This window comes from Ascaphus truei, chromosome 10 (genome assembly GCF_040206685.1).
Source record: "Ascaphus truei isolate aAscTru1 chromosome 10, aAscTru1.hap1, whole genome shotgun sequence".
Lineage (NCBI taxonomy): Eukaryota > Metazoa > Chordata > Amphibia > Anura > Ascaphidae > Ascaphus > Ascaphus truei.
Window position 1 is genome coordinate 25728526 of NC_134492.1, and position 26788 is coordinate 25755313.

Consider the following 26788-nt stretch of genomic DNA (forward strand, 5'->3'; position numbering starts at 1 on the left):
ATTAGGATAGTATATTTACACAGAATTTAACTGTTTAGAAATACAAACAGGACTAAATGGAAGTTAAAAAAAAAAATGTCAGAGAGGGTCAAACAGAAGGGATGTTATAAACCTTTGGCATACTCCTATAAAGTCTGATTTATGGCATTTCAGTGGCTAATTCAGTTTAGCAATAACAGTTACCTAACAGCTTCCTCTAACACCAGCCTGATCACTATCATGGTCACAGAGCACATTGAAAGGACCTGTAGCCAATGCTTGTAAATTGTAACCAAGATTAAACATGACGTGACATCACAGCCAAGGTCATAGCAAACTGAGGGGATTTGTTTAAATGTTTTTTTATTGCATAGGAAGAATAAAATGGTGTACTGTATCTTTATGATGTTTAACCAATTAGCAGTCCTAGGTTCCTGTCTAGTGCTGTGTGTCTCACCATAAAACAGCTTCCACTGTTTAGGACAAACTATCATTACTGGCTTTGCACTTCTTTAACCCAGGCTGTGCTGAAAAGCTGTGTAATGCGGCCGGCATATGCTTAAAGGGTGGATTAAAATGGATTAGAAGCAAAAGGTGACACAGTGTGCTCATTTGCATGTCATTTCCCAGAATCCCTGGCTGCAATGTAAGCATTGCATACTAAGAGATAATAGGGGAAAGGCAGGGTTGCAGACCTGTCTGAGACATGTGAATGTGCTCACAGGTGACATTACAGTATGTATTTGCTGAACAGATAAATACAAAATACTGCACAATATTGCAAAAGCTATTTCTTATTAACTGATAAAGCATGCATAAGACAACCATGCAAAATGGAAAGTTCTATTGACCAATTCTCCTGCCCGTTGACAGCCGCAGCAGTAAACCTTTCCATGTTTAATATCTGTGTTCTGTATATGATTTAATTGCTCCCTGTATTTGAATAGTGACTTTAATCTATTTTTGGACCTAGTACATGTCTGGTTGTTGAATTTTTTGCACTGTTCTCTTTTGATTAGTGCTTCCAGGGTGTGCCCACCTCTTCCCTATACACCTTAGACTATAATTGCATATGGAAACCTGTAACTTGCTTAAGCTTAATCAAACCCGCATAATTACATAAAAAATATCAAGACAAATATATCCAAAAAACTGGACTGGGTCCAAAAAAGTTTGGTTGAACAATTTATAATATGGAAACTGGTTGGCTCCAGTAACAACTCCAAAGTTGGATTACAATTCAAATTGGTATTGGACACAGTACTTTGTGTATACATCTCTTTTTATCCAGAGGGATATATACTAGAGTCCGTGTGGATTGTTTATGCCAGATGTGGCTGTGACCTGCTAGCCTGGGATATTTGTCGATTCAGTTTGAAGTGTTGGAGTGCTTGCCCCAGCAAAGATACTGATATGTTGTGGTGTAGAATGGTTCTCTACCAGAAGCTATAAGGATTGATTATTGGCAATGTTAATGCTGCATGTGGGATATTTTGGTGGGTATCTATGCCGGTAATGGTGCGACCCTCCGCCGTTGGATTCTATCCGATTTAGAAGTGGAGTCTGCTTCCCGTGCCTGCAGATCTCTCATGGCTGCAGTGTCTGTGCTAGTTATCTTGTTTTCACGGAAATCCGCGGACCAAAGGAACCGGCCAATCCATTGCGGATCCAAATCCAACCCCAAAAATTTGCCCATCTCTAATGTTAATACAGTTGAAGTGCTGGAAAGTTTGTTCTTATGATGGAAGCTCCCAGGTTGTTCCAATGGCTGAGACCTATAAATGTGGCATGGGTGCTCAGTGCCGGACTTATGCACAAGTAAACTAACCTACAGCTTAGGCGGGCCTCACAATATGAGGGTCTCACAATATGAGGGGCCTCAGAAAAAGAAAGAAAAATGAATGCATTTCAAGTTTTAAAATCAGATGATAAATAAAGGAGATATGGAGGAAAAGAAGTCTCTCTCTCTCTCTCTCTCTCCCTCCCTCTCTCTCGCTCTCCCTCCCTCTCTCTCTCTCTCCCTCTCCCTCCCTCTCTCTCTCTCCCTCCCTCTCTCTCTCTCTCTCTCCCTCTCTCTCTCTCTCCCTCTCCCTCCCTCTCTCTCTCTCTCCCTCTCTCCCTCTCCCTCCCTCCCTCTCTCCCTCTCCCTCCCTCTCCCTCCCTCTCTCTCTCTCTCCCTCTCTCTCTCCCTCCCCCTTCCTCTCTCTCTCCCTCTCTCTCCCTCCCTCTCCCTACCTCTCTCTCTCTCTCTCTCTCTCTCTCTCTCTCTCTCTCTCTCTCTCTCTCTCTCTCTCTCTCTCTCTCTCTCTCTCTCTCTCTCTCTCTCTCTCTCTCTCTCTCTCTCAGAATCATGTGCATCGAAATTGACAAACCTCGTATCTTATCCTTTACAGACCTCTTCAGACTTGGTTCTCCAAAAATCACGAAAGAAAATGTTTTAATATTAAAACATATTCCCCAATAAAGGAAAAAGATTGTTAAAAAAAAAAAAATTGATGGGTTGTGCAAGCACTATTAATTTTAGCTTCACACCGTCATCTTAGTATAGAATAATGCTGGAATAATGCTTTCATTCATTTCAGTTTCAGGTTTATATTTTCAGTGGTCCCTCCAGTCAGAATAATAAATCTAGTTCTAATTTTTGGGGCCTCTTAAACTTGACATACAGTAGGGCCTCAGAAGGTCAATGTCCGGCCCAGTTGGTGCTTCTTCCCCAATGGCCACAACTCTGAGGTCTTGTGTATTTCTGTCCATCTGGAAGGCCATTGGCATCTCACACAAGTATGGAATGGAGTCCTCACTTCATTTCCAATTTACTTTCCTTATGAAGCATTGGGGCATCAACATGACAGCCGGTAATCAACAAAGACTTAATGTAGATTGATCTGTAACTACAAGTGCCACCATGCCAAGTTTGGCCAGAAAGGGCCATTCAGTGTAAATGTTAGAGCTGCTTTTACAAGTGTTTCCATTCATGTGAATTGATCACTTATTTTCTTTATTTGGAAGACGTATGAATGCTTTCACTGCAGATTCCCGTATTCTCTCTGCACAGATATGAAATGAAAACATATGGGTGTGCAGTTAGACCCTGGCTCAGTGCCTGCAGTTTCTGGAAAAGACTCAAGAGCAGATAAACCAGCGTGGATTCTACAAGAATCCCACACTTAGCTGCTCTCTCTTCTTAGCTGCTGTTAATAATGGGTCTCCATGTACTGAATGCCAACAGCACATTTTTGGTTGAAAGAAGGCAATAATGCATTGATATAGAGCAGGGGTGGCCAAATTAAGTCCTCAAGGGCCTCCAACAGGTCTGATTTTCAGGATATCCCTGCTTCAGCACAGATGGCTCAGTCAGTGGCTCAGTCAAAGACTGAGTCACTGCTTGGGCTACCTGTGCTGAAGCAGGGATATCCTAAAAACCTGACCTGTTGGTGGCCCTTGAGGACTGGTGTTGGCCACCCTTGAGGCAGAGGGTGACAAGGATATTTACATTATTGTTGAAGTGGAATGCCCCTGTAAAACATCATTGCTGACAGGGAGAGTTGATGCATTCCAAGCACTCAAACAGTGAACTAACATTTGATTGCAAGCTCTTCTGGCATACATGACATCAATTGTGCCATGTTGGTTTTTGAGTAGTGCTCAGAGCCTGACCGTTATTTTTACACAGCCAAGACAAGACAATAACCATTTAAATGTTTAGACCACTAGTTCAGTTTAAAGAAGGGTTATTCCTTGTGTTGCTTCGCCTTGAAAATGTGTAGGGTTAATGACTTTACAAGCATCTGCTTTTTTGGCTAGAATTTATAATCAAGTAGCAATTTTGCCATTTTTAAATAAAATTGGAACGAATGAAAAATAAAAAGTCTGTGAGGGTGTATTACATTTTCTGTATTTTCTCCTAATTTATTTTACGGGTGAGACCATAGAGGCAGTAAGAAAAGGGCATCAAAAAGCTTACAGAAAATGTCCCGTCGGTTTTACCACATGTAATGCTTTGCAACATCTTTAGCATTCAAGAGATTAACTAGTGCGTCACAATGTGTCACTGGTAGTGAAGGGGTTAACACACTATTACTTATACAAAATGTGTGTGATTATATCTTGCAAAGGTTCTGCAATATAAACAGTGTCCAGCTGTTATTCTTCTGATTACATCTAAGACACTTTTAGGGCAAACCTCCCACATAGATGTGCAGAAAAAAATAACTGCAGTAAACCCCCGCCCCCCCTTCCCAGCCTGGGACACTTGTAAAGGTACATTCCCTGATACTGCATTCAAAAGAAATCCAGACAGCGCTGGTAATAACAATTCTCTCAATTGTGATTCTTACCTGTATTGTTATGCTAGAAACGCAGTATCATAGTTACATAGTAGATGAGGTTAAAAAAAATACATGTCCATCAAGTTCAACCTATGTTAAATTTAGACGACAGATACTTATCCTATATTTCTATTTACCGTATATTGAGGAAGGCAAACAAAAAAAAAACCATGACATACAGTATCATCCAATGCTGTCTCATAAAGGGATACAATATATTTCTTCCTGACTCGCATAATGACAATCAGATTTCTCCCTGGACCCTTCCCATGTTTACTTATTTGATATATCCCTGTATACCTTTCCTTTTCTTTTTATCTGTTTGTATATTTGCATATTTGTGCAGAATTGCTGTTATCTTAATATACTGTACACAGGACATACTTGAACATGAGAAGTAACGCGTCTCAATGTGTTTTTTCCCTGGTAAAATATTTTATAACGATATAAATGATGTGCTCTTATAGCAAAAAATAGACTATATCAAGGCGATTTTGTCTTGAATTTATACGAAAAGAGGCATTTTATCCTAAGCACCAATGTATAAGGGCACATGGGTGGTTTCTATTACATTAGCTTCATGTGTGCGGAGTAGATTTTGGTTATGGGAGAAGTTGCTCCCTGCATTATTATTGGGGGGTTCACTAGGCTCTGTTAGGGCATAGAACACGATGTTAACCTCAGTTAACATCACATAAATGCTAAAACAACAACACATATCAAAAGAGGGTTAATTATAAGCAAGTGACGAGATGTGTCTTCAATCAAAATTGAAGACTGAGCATTAATCAAGATGGATGCCATCGGATTGGACTTAGGGCATTGGCTCAGTGCTAAGCCTCTTTCTAGGCCACCGCCTATTACTTTTAAATCATTTGTTTTATTTTTTTAAGGATGGGCAATGGCCCTATGTGGATTAATTCCTGGGGTACCTACACTTCTACATGAAATCAATAGGAGAATGAATGGGATGGAGCTCGTTTAGATGAAACAACCTTGTAGGTGCCTCAGGGAGGGAGGTTAGGCCCCCAGGTGGATGGGTGGTAAGAGTTAACCCCATACCTGCCATAGTGGTTAGTAAAGGCATTGCCAAGCAAAGGAGGTGTAGTTGGGCTAGTATGATATATATTAACCTCTTTGTAGTCCTTAGTGATCAGCTAGTCATTGGATGAATGATTTAAAAGACATACTGTAACATGGAGTTGGGTTGGCAATACTGCTCCAGTACGAGAACCGTCATCAATCAACAAATTACAGAGTAGTGTAAGTGATGAATGAAACTGATAAAACTGTTGAGTGGCTTATTTATTGTAACCAGAATCAGGCAAAGACAAAAAATGTTTGTATGTGCCTCTGTTTACTTGTTTAGTCTAAAAATATCTTCATACAATAGTTTACGTCTAGCATCATAGCAGAAAACCCACAGACAGACAGATAAATCCTCCTCTCTGTAAGAATGTATGCAATCTGTACTCAGCAGGGACAGTCCTCAACTCTAAGGCTATGTTCATAGAGCCGCAGCCTGCGCTCCTCCGCGCTGACGCTGAGGCTCGCCTGCCCGGTCAGGAGCGATCCGATGGACTGGCAGGCGAGCCAGCGTGCATGATCGGGAGGCGGGGCAGTGACGTCGCTGGGCCAATAGCCCGCGACGCACCGACGTCAATGTCACGGCGCCGACGTCACGGCGCCGTGACGTTGACGCTGCTTTGCTGTGATTGGAGGTTTTCAGCCGACAGAGCGCTGAGAAACAGGCTCTGCTGTCGGCTGAAAATTCCAACACCTCAGCACGCCTGCGGACGCTCGCATGATCCCCTCTAAAGACATCCTCATTGAGGATGCAGGGGCTCAGCGCGGAGCGTCCGCGCGGCTTCCCTTGCTATAGATGTAGCCTAAGCTTGCACAAAGGTCAATGTATGAAGAAAGTGATCTGCGCTGATGCATTTGAGTATTTCTACTCTTGAAGAATTTGGTGCATGCTACGCTAGTATTCTGAGCCCCCAAATATGACATACGCCACTAGATTATCAACAAAAATAACGCAAGCTGTGCATTTCTTAACACACAGACCTGCACCGACATGCAAATGTAACTCTGCACTAAGCTCGTTCCACTGGCTCCATAAATCCCTCATCTCCTCGCAGTCCAAGACAGACATACCCGGAAATGGCTCAACTAAGATTCATTTAATACCTACTCTCTGCCGGTCGCAAGCACATTTCAGAGCGAGTTGCAACAAAAACACAACTTTGCGCTTTGAGTGACATTAGATTAGTTTAGTTTCAAGACATTTGAACCGGGGGTGTTTGATGGATTTAGACCTTTTTTGCTGCTGAAATATCCATGTACCATAAACATGACAGCTTCAGGATCCCTGATCAGTGTCCCAATAAGAGTAACAGGAGGAAATCAACTCTGGTAGCACCGTGTCCCTCTGAGAGATCAACCCTACCCAAGAGCAAAAGCCTACTGATGTTCATTGAACGACATCCTCCTCAGAACCTTATTTAAACACCATAGTACCTGCAAAGGTTAAACACACACCAACATAGATATATTTAATATATATATCTCAAGACTGCTACATGAAAGAAATAGGAATCAAGAAAGAAGAAGTGGAAGGATCTTCAAACTGGCATCAACATGTATGTATGTATGTATGTATGTCTTTATTTATATAGCGCCATTAACATGTCAACTTATACAACCTACACATCCCTCTTCTAGCCCGTCATGAGGAGCAGAAGAAAGGCACATGAAAGCTCCTATCAGGGAGGGAAATGAGGGAGAGTTTTTTAATTCTTCACTCAGGAAAATATGACATGTTTCAACTCATGATAGGTCTCCACAATAAATAACGGGGTCAGTATGCAGCACCCACTTGGAATGTAAAGCAATTTGGTGCAGGCTTAAAGAAAATGATATTTAGTGAAGAATTACAGGGAGTGTGTGAGTTAACCACACCTGGATAACATCTGTCATTAGTGATCCTTTGAATCAATAGATCCATGACCATGGCTGAAAATCTCGCTTTAATCAAATTAAGTTCTGGGAGATTCTATTAATTTCATACTGCTGGTTGCTATAGAATTTGGCCCTATTTTCATTTTCCTTCAGCCTGTCCTCACACTACCTCTTAGCCGTGAGGAATTGTATTAGATATTTAATACAGGAACAAATGTCATTTGGGAGCCTGGAGGTTACGTTGTTACGCTCTTTGTGTATCTTAATTGGAGATCTTTATCACAACTGAAATCGAAATTCTTTCTAACTAAATGTTGGGTCAACAATACATGAATTTCCGTTCCAGATCCACTTCTGCAATATGTAGAAACGCTCCAGGATGTATTTGCTAAACATCGTAAATGCTGCATTAAAGAAGCAGTCCCCCTGCCGGGGGTTTTTTTTTTTAACCCCCCTATTTTTATTTCTTTTTTTAATCAAGATGGAAACCCGAGGGTCTCCAAAGCTGAAACGCGTTAATGTTAGCTCGGGGGATCCCCTGGTTCATAAGATACTGGTAAAAGTAGAACTTTGTTTGTCCAGTCCAGTGGAAACAAAATGGCGGCTTAAATCTCCTGCGTTATGTCAGCCAATAGGAAGACACAACGTAATCTGTTGCAGCTCCCTATTGGTCCGCATTACGCAGGGGTCTTAAATAGCAGGAAGCTACTTTAACCTGGTAGTATTTCGGGAGCCAGGGGATACCAGGAGCTGAAATTAACACGGTTCAAGATTGGGGATCTCCTGCTTCCCCTCCTGGTAAGAAAAGGGGGACGGTTTGGGGTGGGGGGAGGAAACTGCTGCTTTAACAGCATTTCAAATGTAGGCCAAGGGCTTATTTTCAACACCACAACAACAGATACCACAGAATGTACCACACACACTGAATTTTTTAGGGTCTAATTAGAGCAGGGATGGCCAAGTCCAGTCCTCTATGGTCACCAACAGGTTTTCAGTTGGTGGCCCTTGAGGACTAGAGTTGGCCACCCCCGAATTAGAGGATAATAACTCAGCACCTTAGGAAATATTTCCCATGTTATACAGCAGTTTACAATGGCAGCCATATTTTTTTTTCCGTCGGCTACTCATTTGAAAGCAATATTTCTCTAAACATGTACAACTACTGTCTGATTTCCCAGTGGGGTTTGTAATCAGGATGACATAAGGAAACCAAAGGCAGCTTGTAAAACAAACAGTTTATCCAAAATGTATGGCAGGAATAAGCGGGGCTGTCCTGTGTGGGAAGAAAAATGGTGTGCTGGAGTACCGTAATTAATTCACCCAAATCACTCCCAGGAATAACAATCACCCATCCAAACTACACATGATGGCATATATGAGGATAAATAACAATTTGGTTAACAAATCTGTCACCATGCCATATCCCTTTAAACTGCTGGAGAGTGAGCCAGGGACACTGGCGTCTTCACCACAGAACCTACCACACAACAGAAACCTGTAGCGCTATTAATGAATCAAGCTGCGGCAGTGACATTAGAAATGCACACTCCATTCTACTCATTAACACCCTTTTTTCTTCAGTGACAATTAGCAACTAACCTCAACTTGCAATACATGGTCACACTGCCTAGGATCATTTTGTGAGCAGTTTTACCATTCACTCCCTCTCACGTGTGACCCAATCTCTTTCCCACATGTAAAAGCATTTCATACACTGTATCCTGTAATCCATTCCAATACACTATTTCAATATGCGCAGTTTTATAGGCAAAATATTTTGAAAAGTCATCAGGGGTGACATTGATTTACACATTTCGAGAGAAGAGAGAAGAAGAGAAGAGGAGAAGAGGAGAAGAGAGAGAGAGAGAGAGAGAGAGAGAGAGAGAGAGAGAGAGAGAGAGAGAGAGAGAGAGAAATGTATGATGTCAAAATGTTTTTACAACTCAGCCCTGATCACTGCAACATAGAAATATGGTGCTGTATATTTTTACAAATGTTTTTTTCTGTTGGCTTATTATAAAAACTTTTTTTTTCAGGGATCACCCTTTTAGATATGACCTCTTCGAAAACCTTTTGCAAAAATAATTCATTTGAAATGATTGCATTCTGATTTTTTTTTTACATTCTTTCGTTTTATAACATTTGCATTAATTACAAAAACGTTCATTCATATCAGAAAACAATATCACCTTAAAAGTCAAAACAAAAAAAGTAACCAAGTCAAAATAGAAAGCACGCAAAGCAAATAGAAAGCACGCAAGTAGAAAGGTAAGAATCACTGTTGACAGCATATCAAAGTTTGTAAAAAATAGAGTTTTGTAGATTAATCGAAGGTAAAAATGGCAAGACAATTGGCAAGCCTCATCAAATTTCGAGACGTGTCGATGTGCAAGTTCATGAAGCCCTGTATATACACTACTTCCATTTTTGCTAAATTATGGCCAAAAGTGGTGAGACTCCATTGAATCTGATGAAATTAGCAAAATTCTGAGCAATGTGAATTTTTGCAAAAATGTCACCAAATGTCAGAAGAAAAAGTGAACAATTTTGTGACAACAACCTGAAGACATTTGCACGTCTCTAATCAGAGTGACCAACGCATTTCAAAGCATTGGCAGGGAAGTGTTAAAAGCAGCTCACCTCATGATTTCATTTTTACTAGCGTTTCTTACAAAAATTATTGGTAGAAATGCATTCTTCTGCTCGGGGGCTAAAACGCCAGCCACACAGAGGGGAAATTGTTCCCAGGTCATCCCCACAAGAGTTTATTGCAGAATACGTAGGGTGGATGGAGGTTAAAAGGCAGTTCTAATAGGTACAGTTTGGCACTGCAAGCACTTGATATTTCAAGCCTGTTAACATAGGTGATGATAAATACAGATGAATTGCAATAGGTTCAGTGAAATGTCAGAGTTGCCTCAGTCAAAGCACCCTTTGTGCGGTGGATAAGTGGATAAGATGACAGGTCACGTGATGAGGTTACATTAACCAATCCCACAGCCGGCCTGAGATGTTACAGGAGCGTAATGTGTGACCTTCTGAAATCACAACAAACTTTCAGCAACACTTAGGACATGATTGACGGACACCAAGAAAAATAAAGAATTTGTGCACCTCGAAATTGCAGCGAAGGTTTACAAAGAGGGGGGGGAGGAGGGGGAGGAGGGGGAGCGGGAATGTCACCTCTTAATAGGTGCAGTCACTCCGAAAAGTTTTTGTTTTAAAACACAGAAAATCAGGATGCAGAAACTGAGTGGAAAGTGGAAATGATAAAATAAGCATTGAGGTGTCAGGAACCCCTCACAGTGAAATGGTTACCCCAGCCACACACAACTAAATGTATGTTAAAGGGACTCTTTCATTGCTAATTGCTGGTCACATTAACACCTACAGTATGTTTGGTTTGCAGTCAGTGGCCCTAAAGTCCAACAAACTTCCAACCTACAGACATTTGACAATACTAAAAGCTGACTTCATGAAAGTAGCAATAACGCCAATACAAGTTTTTTTCTTTAGCAACCTAAACAATTAAGGCACCCGTCCCTAAATGACCACATCAGTCATGTCCTGGTGTATTAGACATGCTAATGTGTTTTTTCTCCCGAAACCTATTAGCCATCACTTTTTTTTTTTTTTAATAGTCATGTTTTACTCTTTATTGCAGCCAGTGCCCTGTGATGTCATTGAAAGAAAACAAAAGCCAGAGGCCATGGAGTTTAGCATGAAACGATATTGTAAAAGATGATAGAGAGATACATTATTTAATCGCAGAAATAATGTGACTGAATCATCAGAACGCAGAGAATATTGTCTGGTTGGAAATTTAGATTTGGATGTACTGAAAATACCAGCATTTATAATGGTTATATTATTATAATTATTATTATTATATGGAGCTGCAGAGTACATTTGAATCTTTCAGACACAACGTAATAGCCCGTAGAGCAGAAGTGGCCAACGCCAACAGGTCAGGTTTTCAGGCTATCCCTGCTTCAACACAGGTGTCTCATTCAGTGGCTCAGCCGAAGCCACCTGTGCTGAAGCAGGGATATCCTTAATACCTGACCTGTTGGTTGTCCTTGAGGACTGGAGTTGGCCACTCCTGCTGCAGAGCTTGCAATCTAACATTTGTTGTCTGGAGCACAGGGAGATTTATTCTTTAAACTACAATGGCTTGGGAAGTCCCATTGAAGTCCAGGATCAGATCGGCACTATCGAAGCTTATAGAATAAGGGGTCTAAGTGACTTGCCCCTTTGAGGAGCGGACACGGGTTGAAACTAAGTTCGTGAGGGCACTAGTCCCAGTGTTCAGGGCTCAGAACAAGCAGAACTGGATGTATCAATAGGCTTGATTGAAGTTAGGGTAGTCAAAGTTATGAAGGCTGTGTGAGACTCAATGTATGGTGCCTATATGTAACATGGTATCATGTATGGAATCATTTATAAGTCTCCGTGAGCAGCTGACTGTCCATACATATATACCATGACCGGACTGTCAGCTAAACTCACAGGACAAATATCAACCTTAGCAATAAAGCAATAACAGCAACCAACAGAGTACTCACAAATGCAGCAGCTTAGTCCCCATGTAGAGCGTGCATCACGCTGGGAATAGCAAGATGAAGGTAGTCCGTGGAATCCGGAAGCGGAGCACAGCAACGGTGAAACAAAAAGGAGCTGCAATCTACTATGAAAATTAAAAACCTTTTATTGTGAGGAGGTGGGGGGGTCAGAACCAACTCTGACGCGTTTCGGGACGAATCCCTTTGTCAAAGGGATTCGACCCAAAACGCGTCAGAGTTGGTTCTGACCCCCCCACCTCCTCACAATAAAAGGTTTTTAATTTTCATAGTAGATTGCAGCTCCTTTTTGTTTCACCGTTGCTGTGCTCCGCTTCCGGATTCCACGGACTACCTTCATCGGGTTGAAACTAAGCTCTCCCATGTCAGAGGCACTCACATTTCACTTTATTACTAGGGGAATTCATGTAGTACATTTAAATGTCAGGCATGTTGTAGTAATTCTTCTGATCAAAGTTGACGTGAAAGAAAAGGGTCTGAGGATTTATAGGGTAAAAAAAAAAAGGATGGCCCTACAAGAGATATCAACTGTCCTCCTACACTATTCTACATTAAAAAAAGAGAGAGAGAAGAATCAGCGTCCATTAACAGCCTTTTTACCAGTTGATCGTTAGCGGGGGAACATGCTGACAGGTTGCAAAGGCTCGGTGTTCTCAGCACAATGCTATTTCTCATGGATTATACATGAAATCTTAGATGTATGTGTCTTGTCTTTGATATATGTAAGGAAATGGTACAGCAACTTTCAGATTGTGTTCTTTACCAAATAGTTGAGTAGCAAACCATGAGACAAAGTACAGTATGACAAGAAAGCAGCTTAAAAAAATAAAATTATAGTAGAATAGAATGCACAGGGCATTTAAATATATGAGAATGTCAGCAAGCTAATATCAGGCCAGGAAGTGTCTCTGCTGTCTGTTAATAGCAGCAAAGCTATCTTCTCTCACATATAATTCATCCTTTGTCTAGACTAATGCATGATTGTATCTATTGTCTGGCATTTCAAAGAGGTACAAACTGGGAATGGTTGTTATTGTTAATTTGGGCTGGAAAAGCCATACTTTTATTAATAAGAAAGTACTTCCATCGAATGGTGAAATCCTCATAAAATGCAGGCCAAGCAAAATAATCTTAAAAATATCCAAATATTCGAATTATGCATCAAATTAGTGGTGGAATTAAAAATCTGACGCCCATAAGCACTTATCTTGGTGCTGCCCGGGCCAACCTTCTCCTGCAGTGTTGCCATCCTCCATCTTCCGCGTCGTGGCATCAAATGACGATGCAACGTCACATGGTGTCGCAGTGCCCTGGCAACTTTAGAGGCCCCACGCTCTCCCCCGGCAAGGGCATGAGCTAACTGGGTAGTAGCCCCGGGCCCCTGCACCTTCCATGGGGCCCCGATCTTTCAGAGGCTCAAAAAATACTATGGACCAAAATGTTATTTTAAATTCATAGTTCTAACTGAACGCAGCAAACGTTAATTAATTGTAATTTTTTAATTGTGTTTTTTGGTGTGATTATAACAGTATATTGCATTTCATTTTATATAGCCTAACTTTTATAAAGTAAAAAAAAATATTTTTAATTAATTTGTTGGAAATGGATTTAAAAAATAACGCACAACAAAAAACTAGATGCATCTTTAAAACAATAAAAATGAGGTAGGCTAAGCACAGTCTGCCTAAATCTGTTACCCTACCCATCGATTTAGGCTAGGGTTGCCAGGTGGCTAATCCAAAATTACTGGACACAATGGTGAAAGGTCTGACAAGCTCAAAACACACATGACACACACTCTCCTCTCACCTCTTCATGCTGTTTCCTCCTCTCCTTGGCCCCACCGCCAGGCTCCTGAAAGGCATTACCCAGCAGCCAATTAGGATGGTGGAAGCTGCCCAGCCCCCTAGCAACAGCCCTGCTTGGGAAATCCCTCGGCCCCCCAAGCCAGTCATGTCACTATGTCCATAGAGGTAATACCGCTATACACGTACATGTCCAGTATTACTCATTTTTTTACTGTACAGTGTCCAAATACAGGACAGTCCGGTTCAATACTGGACACCTGGCAACCCTAAATTATTGTAGGCCTACTTTCAATGAGCTCTGCAGCTACTGCTTCAACCAGGATTGAACGCTCTTTCCTTGATGACAATTGAATCAGATATACTGCATGACATCGAATTTGATTATGTTATTTGTGACTTGGCAAATAAAAACCCCCAGAAAGAAAGAAGTAGATAAATAAAATGTAAGTATTTGTAGTAATATTTGCAGAATTTAAATACAAGTTTTGAATGTTATTCAATAAAAACATACTGTGTTTGAATTTAAATGGGACCTTTGTGGGTGGGGCCCCCCAAATTTACCCTTAGTCCAGGACCCCAAAAATTCTTAAAATGACTCTGCACATAGCAGTTAAATATCACTACTCGGTATGTATGGAAATAAAGCTGCATACTCAGAACTGGCTTAACAGTTCCTAAATGATGCCCTAAAATATGCTGGTTATAAGGATAGGACAAATGTTTTAACCCTGCAGCCGCCCCCATCTCTCTGTGCCGAGGTATGTATTGAATAGATAGAATTTTAAAGTGTTCTTCCGCTGGCACATCATTTCACTGCATCATTAAAGAACACATCTCTTTTTTAATAGCCAATCAGATTCTGCGGTGTAGATTATTTCAAACATTTCTCCCTTCTGATTAGAGACCAGCAAACTTTTTGTGCATGTTAGCACACTTTGCCAATTTCCCTTTTTTTCCCCCTTCGCTTAGGTGAAAAAGTTTTGCTACGGTCAATTTCGATTACTTTCGCTTTCGGAATTCGATCAAACTTTAAAACAAAATTAAAACATTACGGGGCTGCTATTTCGATACTTAAAGCAAGTTTTGAACATGTGGACTGCTTTGCTAGAACGTTTGGCGCCCAAATTCTTGCAGTTCTTTAACTTTTTGGAGAGCTTTGATTAGACCAGCGGCGAAACGCATGTCGGCAGGTTCACACATCTCTACTTCAGATTGTTAGACGAGATCGTGATCCAGGAAAGATAAAGAAAGTAACAGGATTCAGTTCCAGCACATAGAAAAAATATGTGGACTTAAGATTGTATCAAATAATAGACTCACCCCAATAAAGCCACAAAGTCTGACACATGTGTGACCCTCATTATTTGAGATGTGCACATTTTGGCTGAAGTTCACAATCCAGATGAAATGCGCAGGTTTTCTGGAAAACAGCAAGTTTCGCTCAATAAATCTCCAATTATTAAAAGTCAATGTGAAAGGTCACGTAGCCCTTCAGATATATCCATTTTCTGGCATTTGGGGAAAATTCTAGTGAAGTGGTAGAACATTTGTGAAACTGGTCAACTGTCAAACAATTGTAAATTTCACAAAAATGTGTACCAAAAAATATGACTTGTGAGCACATTCATATGTCTCAGAGGTCCACAACCCTGCCTTCCACCGTTATCTCTTAGCATACAGTGCTCCCACTGCAGCTAGGGATTCTGGGCAATGACATGCAAATGAGCACTCAGTGTGTCCCCTTTTTCTTCTTATCCATTTTAACATGTAGCCCTATGAGCTTATGCCTGCCAGCACAGCACAGGACAGCACACACAAACATGCACATCTAAACTCCTCTTAATGTTATGTTAGTTAGGACATCGCTAAACTTGGCATTACTCCCATCCTAGCCCTGAAATAGGGCTTTAACAGGGTCTGGATGGGTGTAGCACCACAGTTAGTTATGAGGTAACCAACATAGTGTTATTTCCCTATCCTCTCCTATCGTTCTGAATTCACTTAAATACCTATTTCAGAGTCTAGATCGTAATAACGCCAGGACCTATTTAACATCCCATTATTGGAAGATAACACAACATTATGCTACAATAGCATGACCGTAAATCCATGCTAATGAGATGTAGAACAGCCGTTGTTTTATATATTATTAGTTCTTGGGTGTTAACCTCAAGGAACATAACGTCCACTCTTGTTTTAAGTAACGTTGCGTTATGAGCCCTGATTTACCGGAGTTTAGTGGATCTGGCCCTAGAGAAGGAGTGGCAAACTGCAGTCCTCAAGGGTTACCAACAGTTTAGGCTTTCAGGATATCCCTGCTTCAGCACAGGTTGCTCAGTCAGTGCTGAAACAGGGATATCCTGAAAACCTGAGCTGTTGGTGGCCCCTGAGAACTGGAGTTAGCCACACCTGCCCTAAAAGCACTAACAAGAGGTGGAGAATACTAGCCACACAGTTGCCCCAAGCCTTTTAACCCATTTAACAAGGGATGGGCAAGAACTGCAAGATTTACAGGTCGCGTTTCCTCACCTCTCAAAAATACAATTGTTTAAAAGTCAGTCGATTTGTATCTATTTTTAAAAAAAGATTTAGTGCAGTGTTTGTAACGGGTCACTCGTCCATGTGATGTGTTTAACTCAATAATTGATTATGGGCAGGATTGTGCCTTTACAATCTAAACGCAGTTCTGCTCTGTTGTCATAACTGTTACTGTAACATTATTTGCACATAAAAATGAAACGTTCCAGGACTGAGCTGTTTTTAGCGTTGGTTTTAACTTCTAAGCATGATAACCTGTGCCAGAATATTAATTTCCTTTCTAACAGCTTAAGTGTTCTTGGCTGGGATTTCCACTGACGGACTTTAAATACGGTATTTTTCTATAGGAAACCGTATGTATTCTAGTCAGTTTGCCACTAAAATATACTGACTCGCTGCCAAGTGATTAAAGAAAACGATATTTTCAGAGAAATCCTGGAATAAGAATGTGTATTAAAACTTGCATGTTCTAAGGGTAAAAGGGACATATTATTTTTAAGTGAATGGGCCGTAACGCGACTTATGGCTTAGCACCATTAAGTAAACATGGCCCTAAATCCTTTACCTCACTTCTTGGGAATGAACATGCCACACTATTATGGTGACCAGATGTCCCGGTTGACCCGGGGCAGTCCCCTTTTTTTGGTCTTTGTTCCGGATCCCGTCTTTTTTTTTAAATGTCCCGGTTTTTGGCCGCTCGTGCAAGCACCCATTGTGCATGAGTGGCTGGGAAGTGCCGATCGCGAACGCGAGACTGGCAAGTGCCCATCGTGCATGCGCAACCGCCACTTGCCAGCTGCTCGTGCGCATGTGCAATGGGGCTTCCCGGTCGTGCCTGTGAGGTGGGTGCTCGCCGTTTGCGCATGTATGAAATTAGTCCCAGTTTGTTCCAGGAAAATATGGTCACCCTACACACTACGGAGTGAGACAAAGGGGTAGATCCAGAGAAGGCCGTCACATCTGTGCTAATAAAAGTCGGATGTTATTTTTCGTCAGTTTAAAGCTGCAGACCAAGCAATATCCTACGTGTGTTTTTTTAAATAAATCAGTTCTGTACTATAAGAAAATACTTGTAGCATTTTTTTAAACAACTCTGAATGACATTGTTTGTGTTATAATGTAACAAGCATTTTTTGTTTCTATAACAACCATTTACAAAGTCAAACCCCCTTTTTGAGCCCTGCCCTCTCTCTAGCAGTGCATCAATTGTATCTAGTGACTGCCTGGTCCCATGATCTTCCCCATATAACTTTGCTTCTTTGGTCCTCTTCTGCTGCACTGACAGCCATCTAGTGAACCCCCGAACCGAATCTTTGCCGATCGATCACAGGAGAACAGATTGCTCGGCAATTTAGCTAATTACTTATCATTGTGCGGATCATATTGATTGTATTAATGCACATACTAAAGGGAAAAACAATATATTTTTTAAAAATGGCAGCTTGGACTGCTGCTTTAATGGGTATCCTCAAAGCGAGTGAGATGCAAAAATGACGTCCGTTAACAAAACCACCATTGTAACATTACCTGTATGAACGGGGATTATCGTAGTGCTGAGACGCATTAAACAATACACTGCACTGGTGAAAAGGATTATTAGCGCACGTGAATTTGTGACGCGTTACACATGTGCGTTACCTAACATAACGCCCATGAGCTTGTTGCAAGTTCAAATAAATACACATTACACACTGAATAACTCAGCCATATCAGCTAAACTGCTAAATAGTTGACATGGCTGAGCAGGCTTCCACCTCTTCTGCTGGGACTTCTCCTGCTTCTGAATCTGGGAGGATTTGAAGCCTAAAATTCACTGATGAAAAGCTGGAGATCCTAGTAAATTGAGTGGTTGGCAACAACTTCAAACTTTTAAGGTCTCTCTGCTCCCGCGTCAGCACCACGGAGAAGCAGCGGATATGGGGGGCCATTCTCCAGCGCATTAATGCCCTGGGGAACACCATAAGATCAGTGGACATACTGAAAAAGAACTGGGCAGACAGCAAATGCAAGGTTGACCATGCTGCCCAGGTGTGGAAGACAGGAGGGGAACTACCAGTGCTGCTGCATCGCACCCCAATTGAGGATTGCCTGAGCTCAGTCATTGCCATCTCCAAGGTTGTGGGGCTTCTGGGACATGGAGGATGCAGTGAGAACTGGTAAGTGAAAATACAGTACATATATAATATGCTAGATATCAATCTCAGGTATACATGGCACTTTATACACAATCTTGAACACCAGAACCAAGATTACTGTCTTATTTGCAGTGCACTCACACACACAGGTGAGGAGTTCTTAGCTAAATAACGTATGTGACATGCTTCCATGTGTGGGCCTCATAAGATTAGAAAAACACTATAGGCCATGCCTTGCACATTGCACTAAGGGATAAAGTTATCCTTTGCCTATTCGAGGACCATATAACTACTCACTAATCACAATAACACACGTTTAATCAACACTTTAAGAGCCTCAGCATCTCAAAGAGTTCATGTAAAACCCAGCACTTATCTCCTAAGATTCACCATCAGTGACCATTTTATTTATATTGGTTTTAGCGCTATCTTATTTTTCTCTTCTTCACCATCAGTGACCTGCTACTAGTCTTAAGATTCACTGAAGAATCGTGTTGCTCTTCCTTCTGCTAACGATCACCCCACTGCTTTAGCTATTGACCTGTGTCCCTCAAATCATCTTCCTGTCAAAATGATTTCTAGACTTCTGATCTTTGCCATTACAAACATGTTAGAAATAGTCACTTTTCAATTAATTAATGTAACATAGTGCCCAGGACACACTTGATTATAACTGGTTACTCTAAATGTAATTGCTCTACAAAAGGGTGATAAAATATTGCATGCTGCATTCATGTGAAAGGGCGTAAAGGCCGTCTAAAGTGTAGCAACAGTTTGTACTTTACGGCCTCTATATTGTTCTGCTAAAATATTCTATAAATGTTGCCTTTTTTGCTTTAGCAGATCTATACAAATGTGCTTACATGTAGCCACGTTCAGTATGAATGTATTTGAAGATATAATGTATTTCTTTTTCTCAACCATCAGAGGTTGCACAACCCTTGGAGAAGGAAGAGGAGACCATGACCCACTTCCTTACAGAGGAAGAGGAGGTCCCAGCCACTGCACCAGCTGCCCCCACAGCTGTACCCCCAGCTGTCCAAGCTGCACCCCCTGTGGCACACACAGCCAGGGTCGCAGACAAGGGGGGAGAGCCGGGACAAGTGTCCTGGGCCTGGTGATTGCAGGGGGTCAGCTCCAAGTCCGCCCGGAGATTACTCAGCTCAACCTGTAGCCCAGAGGTAAGTGGCTAAAGCCTGTAGTCTCCGGGTCAAACCTGGGGTGGTGGCAACCCTGGGTGGAGCTAATGGAACTGCAGCAATGTGGATTCCGGAATCTCATGACCCAGCATGGCCGTATTGAGGCCCCGGCACGTCACATTGAGGCGAGTTCCCACCTCAGGGAGCAAGCAGCCCACAGTACCACCATACACAATATGCGCCAGCACAGCAGTGCTATGGTTAAAAGAATAAGCTAGATAGCCTCTTCGATTAAAAGCTAGATAGCCCCTTCGATTAATGGCCTTGCATTGGTGAATTAACTATGTGTGAGTGTAAAAGGTATATTCCCCACTACTGTCTCTTGGTAATTCTTGTTCTAATATGTAGACACATTATTGTACACTCACACTTAATACACTCAATATTACATACCATAGTAAGCCACAGAAACGTATCCTTCATTCCTTTTAATTAGTAAAAAGCATTGTATAGTTTATAATACACTCAATATTACATACCATAGTAAGCCACAGAAACATATCCTTCATTCCTTTTAATTAGTAAAAAGCATTGTATAGTTTATTACCGTAAAATTACACAATATCAGATGCATCTGTTGATGTGTTTTTGCCATCAATATGTTCCATCACATATATCTTTGTATGGCCCGTCATGAAAGGGTTAAGTCCTACACTCAGTACAACCATGTGGGTACCAATTAAGACCTGCCCTTTTTCCTTGTAGGCTATTTATTGAAATAATGCACTGATAATCAGGGTCTAGATGTGATTAACGGCAGCTTGTTGAAGGTTTTAAATATCGTTATTCCCATGCGCTAACATGAACGGAGGATCTCCATTGTTAGGTAAACTGCTCATTACCAGTGATTTGCATAAGTATGTCAGACACCCGTTAAAAGTTAGCGATCCACTATTTTTCAGGTGAACGGGAGGACATTGTAACTCTAAGCAGCTTTAAGGATATAGGTTATGACTTAGTTAACCCAATTTAACATATTGATAAACATTTAACGGCCTTCTGTGGATCTACCCCAAGGTATCTATACATATTTACCAAACCCGAAAATACAGTACTGTACGTCCCCATAAAATATAACATATAGACTTAAAGAATCCGTGGATCCTTTAACGTAAGTATATCATTTATGCCTTGAGTATTTACTTAACAACTTAATATTTAAAATAATCAGTATTTTAAACATAAAATGTTTGATGCAACTTGTTGTTTTTTTTGTTATGAACAAGTAATTAATACTTGAGTGCATTTACAAGAGCAAAAAGTTACTGCAGTAAAGCAACACAACTTTAGGTACAATATGTACACTAAAAAGTGAAAGCGTCCCACCCATCCTCCAGACCATACCAAGAAATAATTGCAAAGATAATATTTAGCAATTAATTTAGTGGGTTATTATTTTTTATAAGGTTATAATTGAGCTGTTTTTGCAACACACACAAGTAACCAAGGATGTGTGGTTTGCCTTTCCTGGGGCTTACGTACAATTTGTAGAGTTGACCAGTTTTCCGGGGTCAGAGGTCAGAACGAGTTTTTGGAGGATAAACAAGGTTACTACAGGCCAGTCCATGGAAATCATCCTTTCAGCTCACTGCTGGTTGAGGCTTCTGTGTGGAATTTGAAACCAATGTGTTCCTCTCTGCGGTATCACTGAGCTGCCTGTCCGTCAATGACCAATAAATATAAGACAGTTCTCAATGTGTAGCAGAAAATTGCAAGGAATGTCACTACTGAGTTATAGTTGGAAATGTTAAATGACTGGCCTCACATACTATACCACGTATGAGGAACACCGGGAAAACATTCTGGTGAAAAGTGTTCAGAAAAATATCTTATTCATACCTTTTTTTTTTTTTAAATGTGCATTACGTTGGTTTTGAGTTTTTTCATATTTTACATTTCTCCGGGTGACATTTGTGGCGCTTGTAATTATTTGCTGTGTAACCGCAGATACATTTTCTTATACACTCCATGGGCTTGTGTTACTGCCCCAGCTATTGGAAGTCTGTTATTTGTTACAAATGTTTGAGGCAATGCCAAGATTAGGGTGACCATTCGTACCGGTTTTACCGGGACAGTCCTGTTTTTTTGTGTCATGTCTCCGGTTTTAAGTCGTCCCGGTTTTTGTCCCGGTTTTTGTCCCTGGTCCCGGTATTGCGGGGCAGCGGCGGTGAGGAGAATGCGGCGGCCGGTAAGTATTTTGTATGTGTGTGTGTGAATGCTGCCGGTGGGACTGAATGAAGGAGAATGCCGGGGGCGGGACTTAGAATGCTGGCCGGCCCGCAGGGGATTGGTTGCAGGCAGGTCAGAGGAAGCCGGGGGCGGGACTTCCGCTTTGTGTAGAGCACACGTGTCTTCCCGCACCCGGCTCCTCTGTGCACGGTTAGTGTCCCCCTTCTGTCCCGGGTCCCAGCCAGGGGGGTGGGGGTAATAGGAGGTGGTAGCGGGGGTGCGCCTGCCTTTGTACCTTTGCCCCGCCCGGCGCTCCAAGCATTGCCCCCCCGGCGCTCCCACCATTGCCTGCCCCGGCGCTCCCACTATTGCCCCCCCGGTGCTCCCACCATTGCCCCCCCGGCGCTCTCACCATTGCCCCCCCGGTGCTCCCACCATTGCCCCCCCGGCACTCACAGCTTTGCCCCCCGGCGCTCACTTCCCCCCGTCCCCTTGGTGTGGGAGATGGGCTCGGGGGCGGGCAGTGGTTGCTGCGCGGCCGCGGGCGGTGCAGGGGGAGGCGGGGTGTATCTGTGTGTGTGTATCAGTGTGTGTATCAGTGTGTGTATCTGTGTGTGTGTGTGTGTATATGTATCAGTGTGTGTGTGTGTGTGTGTGTGTGTGTGTGTGTGTGTGTATGTGTATCAGTGTGTGTGTGTGTGTGTGTGTGTGTGTGTGTGTGTATCAGTATGTGTGTGTGTGTATCAGTGTGTGTGTGTATCTGTCTGTGTGTGTGTGTGTGTGTGTGTGTGTGTATCTATCTGTGTGTGTGTGTGTATCCGTGTGTGTGTGTATCTGTGTGTGTGTATCAGTGGGTGTGTGTTTCAGTGGGTGTGTGTATCAGTGTGTGTGTGTGTATCAGTGGGTGTGTGTATCAGTGGGTGTGTGGGTGTATCAGTGGGTGTGTGTATCAGTGTGTATCAGTGTGTGTGTGTGTGTGTATCAGTGGGGTGTGTGTTGTGTGTATCAGTGTGTGTGTGTGTGTGTGTGTATCAGTGTGTGTGTGTGTGTGTGTGTATCAGTGGGTGTATCAGTGGGTGTGTGTGTATCAGTGGGGGTGTGTGTGTATCAGTGGGGGTGTGTGTGTGTATCAGTGGGTGTGTGTGTGTGTATCAGTGGGGGGTGTGTGTATCAGTGGGGGGGGGGTGTATCAGTGGGGGGGTGTATCAGTGGGGGGGTGTTCCAGTGGGGGTGTGTGTATCAGTGGGGGTGTGTGTGTGTATCAGTGGGGGTGGGGGTGTGTATCAGTGGGGGTGTGTGTGTGTGTATCAGTGGGGGGGGTGTATCAGTGGGGGTGTGTGTGTATCAGTATCAGTGTGTGTGTATCAGTATCAGTGTGTGTGTATCAGTATCAGTGTGTGTGTGTATCAGTATCAGTGTGTGTGTGTGTGTAACAGTATCAGTGTGTGTGTGTGTGTATCAGTGTGTGTGTGTGTGTCAGTGGGTGTGTGTCTCTCTCCCTCTCTCTCTCCCCCACTCTGTCCCCCTCCTTCCCTCCCACCCCGTCTCCCACCTTCCCTCCCACCCTGTCTCCCTCCCACCCTGTCTCCCTCCCACCCTGTCTCCCTCCCACCCTGTCTCCCTCCTTCCCTCCCACCCTGTCTCCCTCCCACCCTGTCTCCCTCCTTCCCTCCCACCCTGTCTCCCACCCTGTCTCCCTCTTTCCCTCCCACCCTGTCTCCCACCCTGTCTCCCTCCTTCCCTCCCACCCTGTCTCCCTCCTTCCCTCCCACCCTGTCTCCCTCCTTCCCTCCCACCCTGTCTCCCTCCTTCCCTCCCACCCTGTCTCCCTCCCTCCCTGTCTCACCCTGTCTCCCTCCCTCCCTCCCTCCCTGTCTCACCCTCCCTCCCTCCCTCCCTGTCTCACCCTCCCTCCCTGTCTTACCCTCCCTGTCTCACCCTCCCTCCCTCCCTTCCTGTCTCACCCTCCCTCCCTCCCTGTCCCATCCTCCCTCCCTCCCTGTCTCATCCTCCCTCCCTCCCTGTCTCACCCTCCCTCCCTGTCTCACCCTCCCTGTCTCACCCTCCCTGTCTCACTCTCCCTGCCTCACCCTCCCTCACCCTCCCTGTCTCAACCTCCCTCACCCTCCCTGTCTCACCCTCCCTGTTTCACCCTCCCTGTCTCACCCTGTCTCACCCTCCCTGTCTCACCCTCCCTCCCTGTCTCCCTCCGTCCCTGTCTCCCTCCCTCCCTGTCTCCCTCCCTCACCCTGTCTCCCTCCCTCGCCCTCCCTCCCTGTCTGTCTCCCTTCCTCGCCCTCCCTGTCTGTCTGTCTCCCTCACTCGCCCTCCCTCCCTGTCTGTCTCTCTCCCTCGCCCTCACTTCCTGTCTGTCTCCCTCCCTCGCCCTCCCTCCCTGTCTCCCTCCCTCCCTGTCTCTCTCCCTCGCTCTCACTTCCTGTCTGTCTCCCTCCCTCGCCCTCCCTCCCTGTCTCCCTCCCTCGCCCTCCCTCCCTGTCTCCCTCCCTCACCCTCCCTCCCTGTCTCCCTCCATCCCTGTCTCCCTCCCTCGCCCTCCCTCCCTGTCTCCCTCACCCTCTGTCTTATCTTAACTGCCGTATACCTACACCGAAGTAACCTACTCTGCTTTCTTCCAGATCTGACTCAAATTTCATGCGGGAGACATCGGAAGACAGGTAAGGAACACCTCCCTTCCAGTATAGTACCTTGAGGGACTGCGGATCAGGTAAGATCCCAGGTGGGATTGCTGCTTTTAGAAATTGTGAAGAGGGGGCATCCAGATACTGGTTAATGGGTTCAGAATCATTCACACCTGGGTTTTTTTTTGTTCGATTATTGAGGTGTACACACACACACACAATATATTGTGAGAAAAGTGATACAATGCGCTAACAGCTCTAAATGAAAGAAAAAGTGAAAAATAATAATTTAAAGTGAAAGGTGATGAAAATGAATAGGTTATCTAAACACCCAGCTCAAAACCCAACTGGTGGGACCTGTTTCACGGGTTCCAAGGTTAAGCAATTTCTCAAACATCCAGGGGGAGCATGTAGGGAAAAGAGAACAAAATACACAAATATAAGTGCAGACGTTTCTGAAATCAAATGGATTGATAGACTGTGTCTTGGCTCATATAGTTGCTCTACTCACAGGACGTTCGAGTTTAAAAGGCAGCTGGCAAATAGGGTTGCCACCCATGCAGATAGCTGAAATCAGGACCCCCCTTCGAATACTCCGTCAGCAGTAATTATATATAGAATGAGAGAGAAAGCTACATAGTGCGATCAAATTGATAAACTTTATGTAAAATATGGGTAAAAAATGCGCACTTACAACGTGCCAGTTAAAAACAAGCGTGTATCACACAAAGGTGAATTGGAGGTTTCCCGAACTGCTCACCGCCTCCCTTAGGTGTTTGGCTGGCTTCCACGGCTCTGTGTCCAGAATCGGAGCTCCCCTCTTTGCGCCCGTCCGGATATGTGACGTCACGGCTGCAGGGTTGGTTTGCTACGGGTCGCCTCCAAGCCCAAAATTGGTCCACTCAACGCGTTTCGCCCAGCTAGGAAGAACTGTTGTCGGCTTCACACACACACACACACACACACACACACACACACACACACACACACACACACACACACACACACACACACACACACACACACACACACACACTCTCTCTAATGGTAGTAAAGTATAAGTGTACTACAATAAATAAACTGTTATATATATATATAAAAAAAAAAAAAAATGTGTCCCGGATTTTCATTTTCAAAATCTGGTCACCCTAGCCAAGATGTGTATTATTATGTCTGTATATTGCTGTAACGATGCGCGGAACACGCCCCCTGCGGCGTGTTCCTTCCTTACCTGTTTACTTCTGATCGCCGCCCTCTAGCTGCGAGTCAAGATCCTGTGTCTTTAAGGATTCCGAAGCAAACAACGCCATCTTGCTTCCTGGCAAATCCTGCCCTCCTCCTCCTGACGGGAAGTAAGCCTCTCTCTGACTTTCTCGATGCTTACAGCTGCTGTTCCTTTAAATAGCACTCAGTGGCTACCTGTCTGGGTTCCTGCAAGTCCTACCATTGTATGCTGTTCCTGCCTGGACCGCCTTGGGATCTTTACTTATCTCCTTTGGATTCCGGAAGACTGGGACAGTCACTCAATTACTACTGAGGTTAGTTTACAGTCGGGTAGTGTAGGTACCTGCTAAGTAGGGTTCACCTTGACATGGTAGCAGGCTTATAATTCCTTAGCCAATGGATTAGACTAAGAACGCTTATGTTATGTTTAGTTTGGCTGCACTCTTCAGTTATTGGCACTATGCCTTTAAGGAGGCTGGACGTCCTCCAGGATGCACTCCACTACTGTGATCTACTGGCACTCTGTCCTTAAGGAGGCTGGACGTCCTCCAGGATGCACTCCACTATAGTGACCTTGTGCTTTGGATACTACCTCCCCTGCTTCTCACATGTGGCTTCCCACAACCCCTGCGTTGATGCCTGAGAACGCGCGCACTCCCGCTCTGCTGTCAGAGCATGCGCGCACATGCAGCTGGATCACTCATGTCTCTGAGCCAGACACCGCACCTCCGGACGCGTCGCGCATTCTCCTGCGCGCAGCGCGGTCACGTGACTACGTGCGCCGATCCCCAGCTGCGCGGCAACTCACTCCCTTCGTCTCCCCTGCGGCCTCTCCACCTCGCTAACGGCCCCTTCCCTATCCCTGCGCTTGTCTGGAGAGCACAAGCGTCACAATTGCATCATTGTGAGACCAAGACATATCTGGTCAAACTATCCTGGGCTGGAAGGAGAGATAGAGACCATGGTGTAATGTCCCACTTCCAAGCAGTGAGAAGTACAGTAAGTAAGCTATTAATCAACAATGTTTCAGAGAACACGCACTCGCATTACAGTGTCACGGAGGACACGCACTCGCATTACAGTGTCACGGAGGACACGCACTCGCATTACAGTGTCACGGAGAACACGCACTCGCATTACAGTGTCACAGAGGACACGCGCTCACATTACAGTATCACTGAGGACACTCACTCACAGTGTCACTGAGGACACTCACTCCCATTACAGT

The 26788-nt window shown here is 43.7% G+C and overlaps 1 protein-coding gene across 2 annotated transcripts in view; it reads right to left on the bottom strand.

The window, feature by feature from the left end:
- The window catches only part of TRABD2B (TraB domain containing 2B), a 237770-nt gene that overhangs the window by 73330 nt on the left and 137652 nt on the right, over positions 1 to 26788 (bottom strand). Inside the window, exon 5 of one of the 2 annotated variants that reach the window (XM_075616276.1) lies at positions 15013 to 15076. The exons of the other annotated variant lie outside the window; for it this stretch is intronic. Within the exon in view, the coding sequence (XP_075472391.1) occupies positions 15048 to 15076 (29 nt within the window). The 3' untranslated portion in view covers positions 15013 to 15047. Of the gene's footprint in view, positions 1 to 15012; positions 15077 to 26788 lie in introns of those variants that run through there. 2 annotated transcript variants of the gene reach the window in all.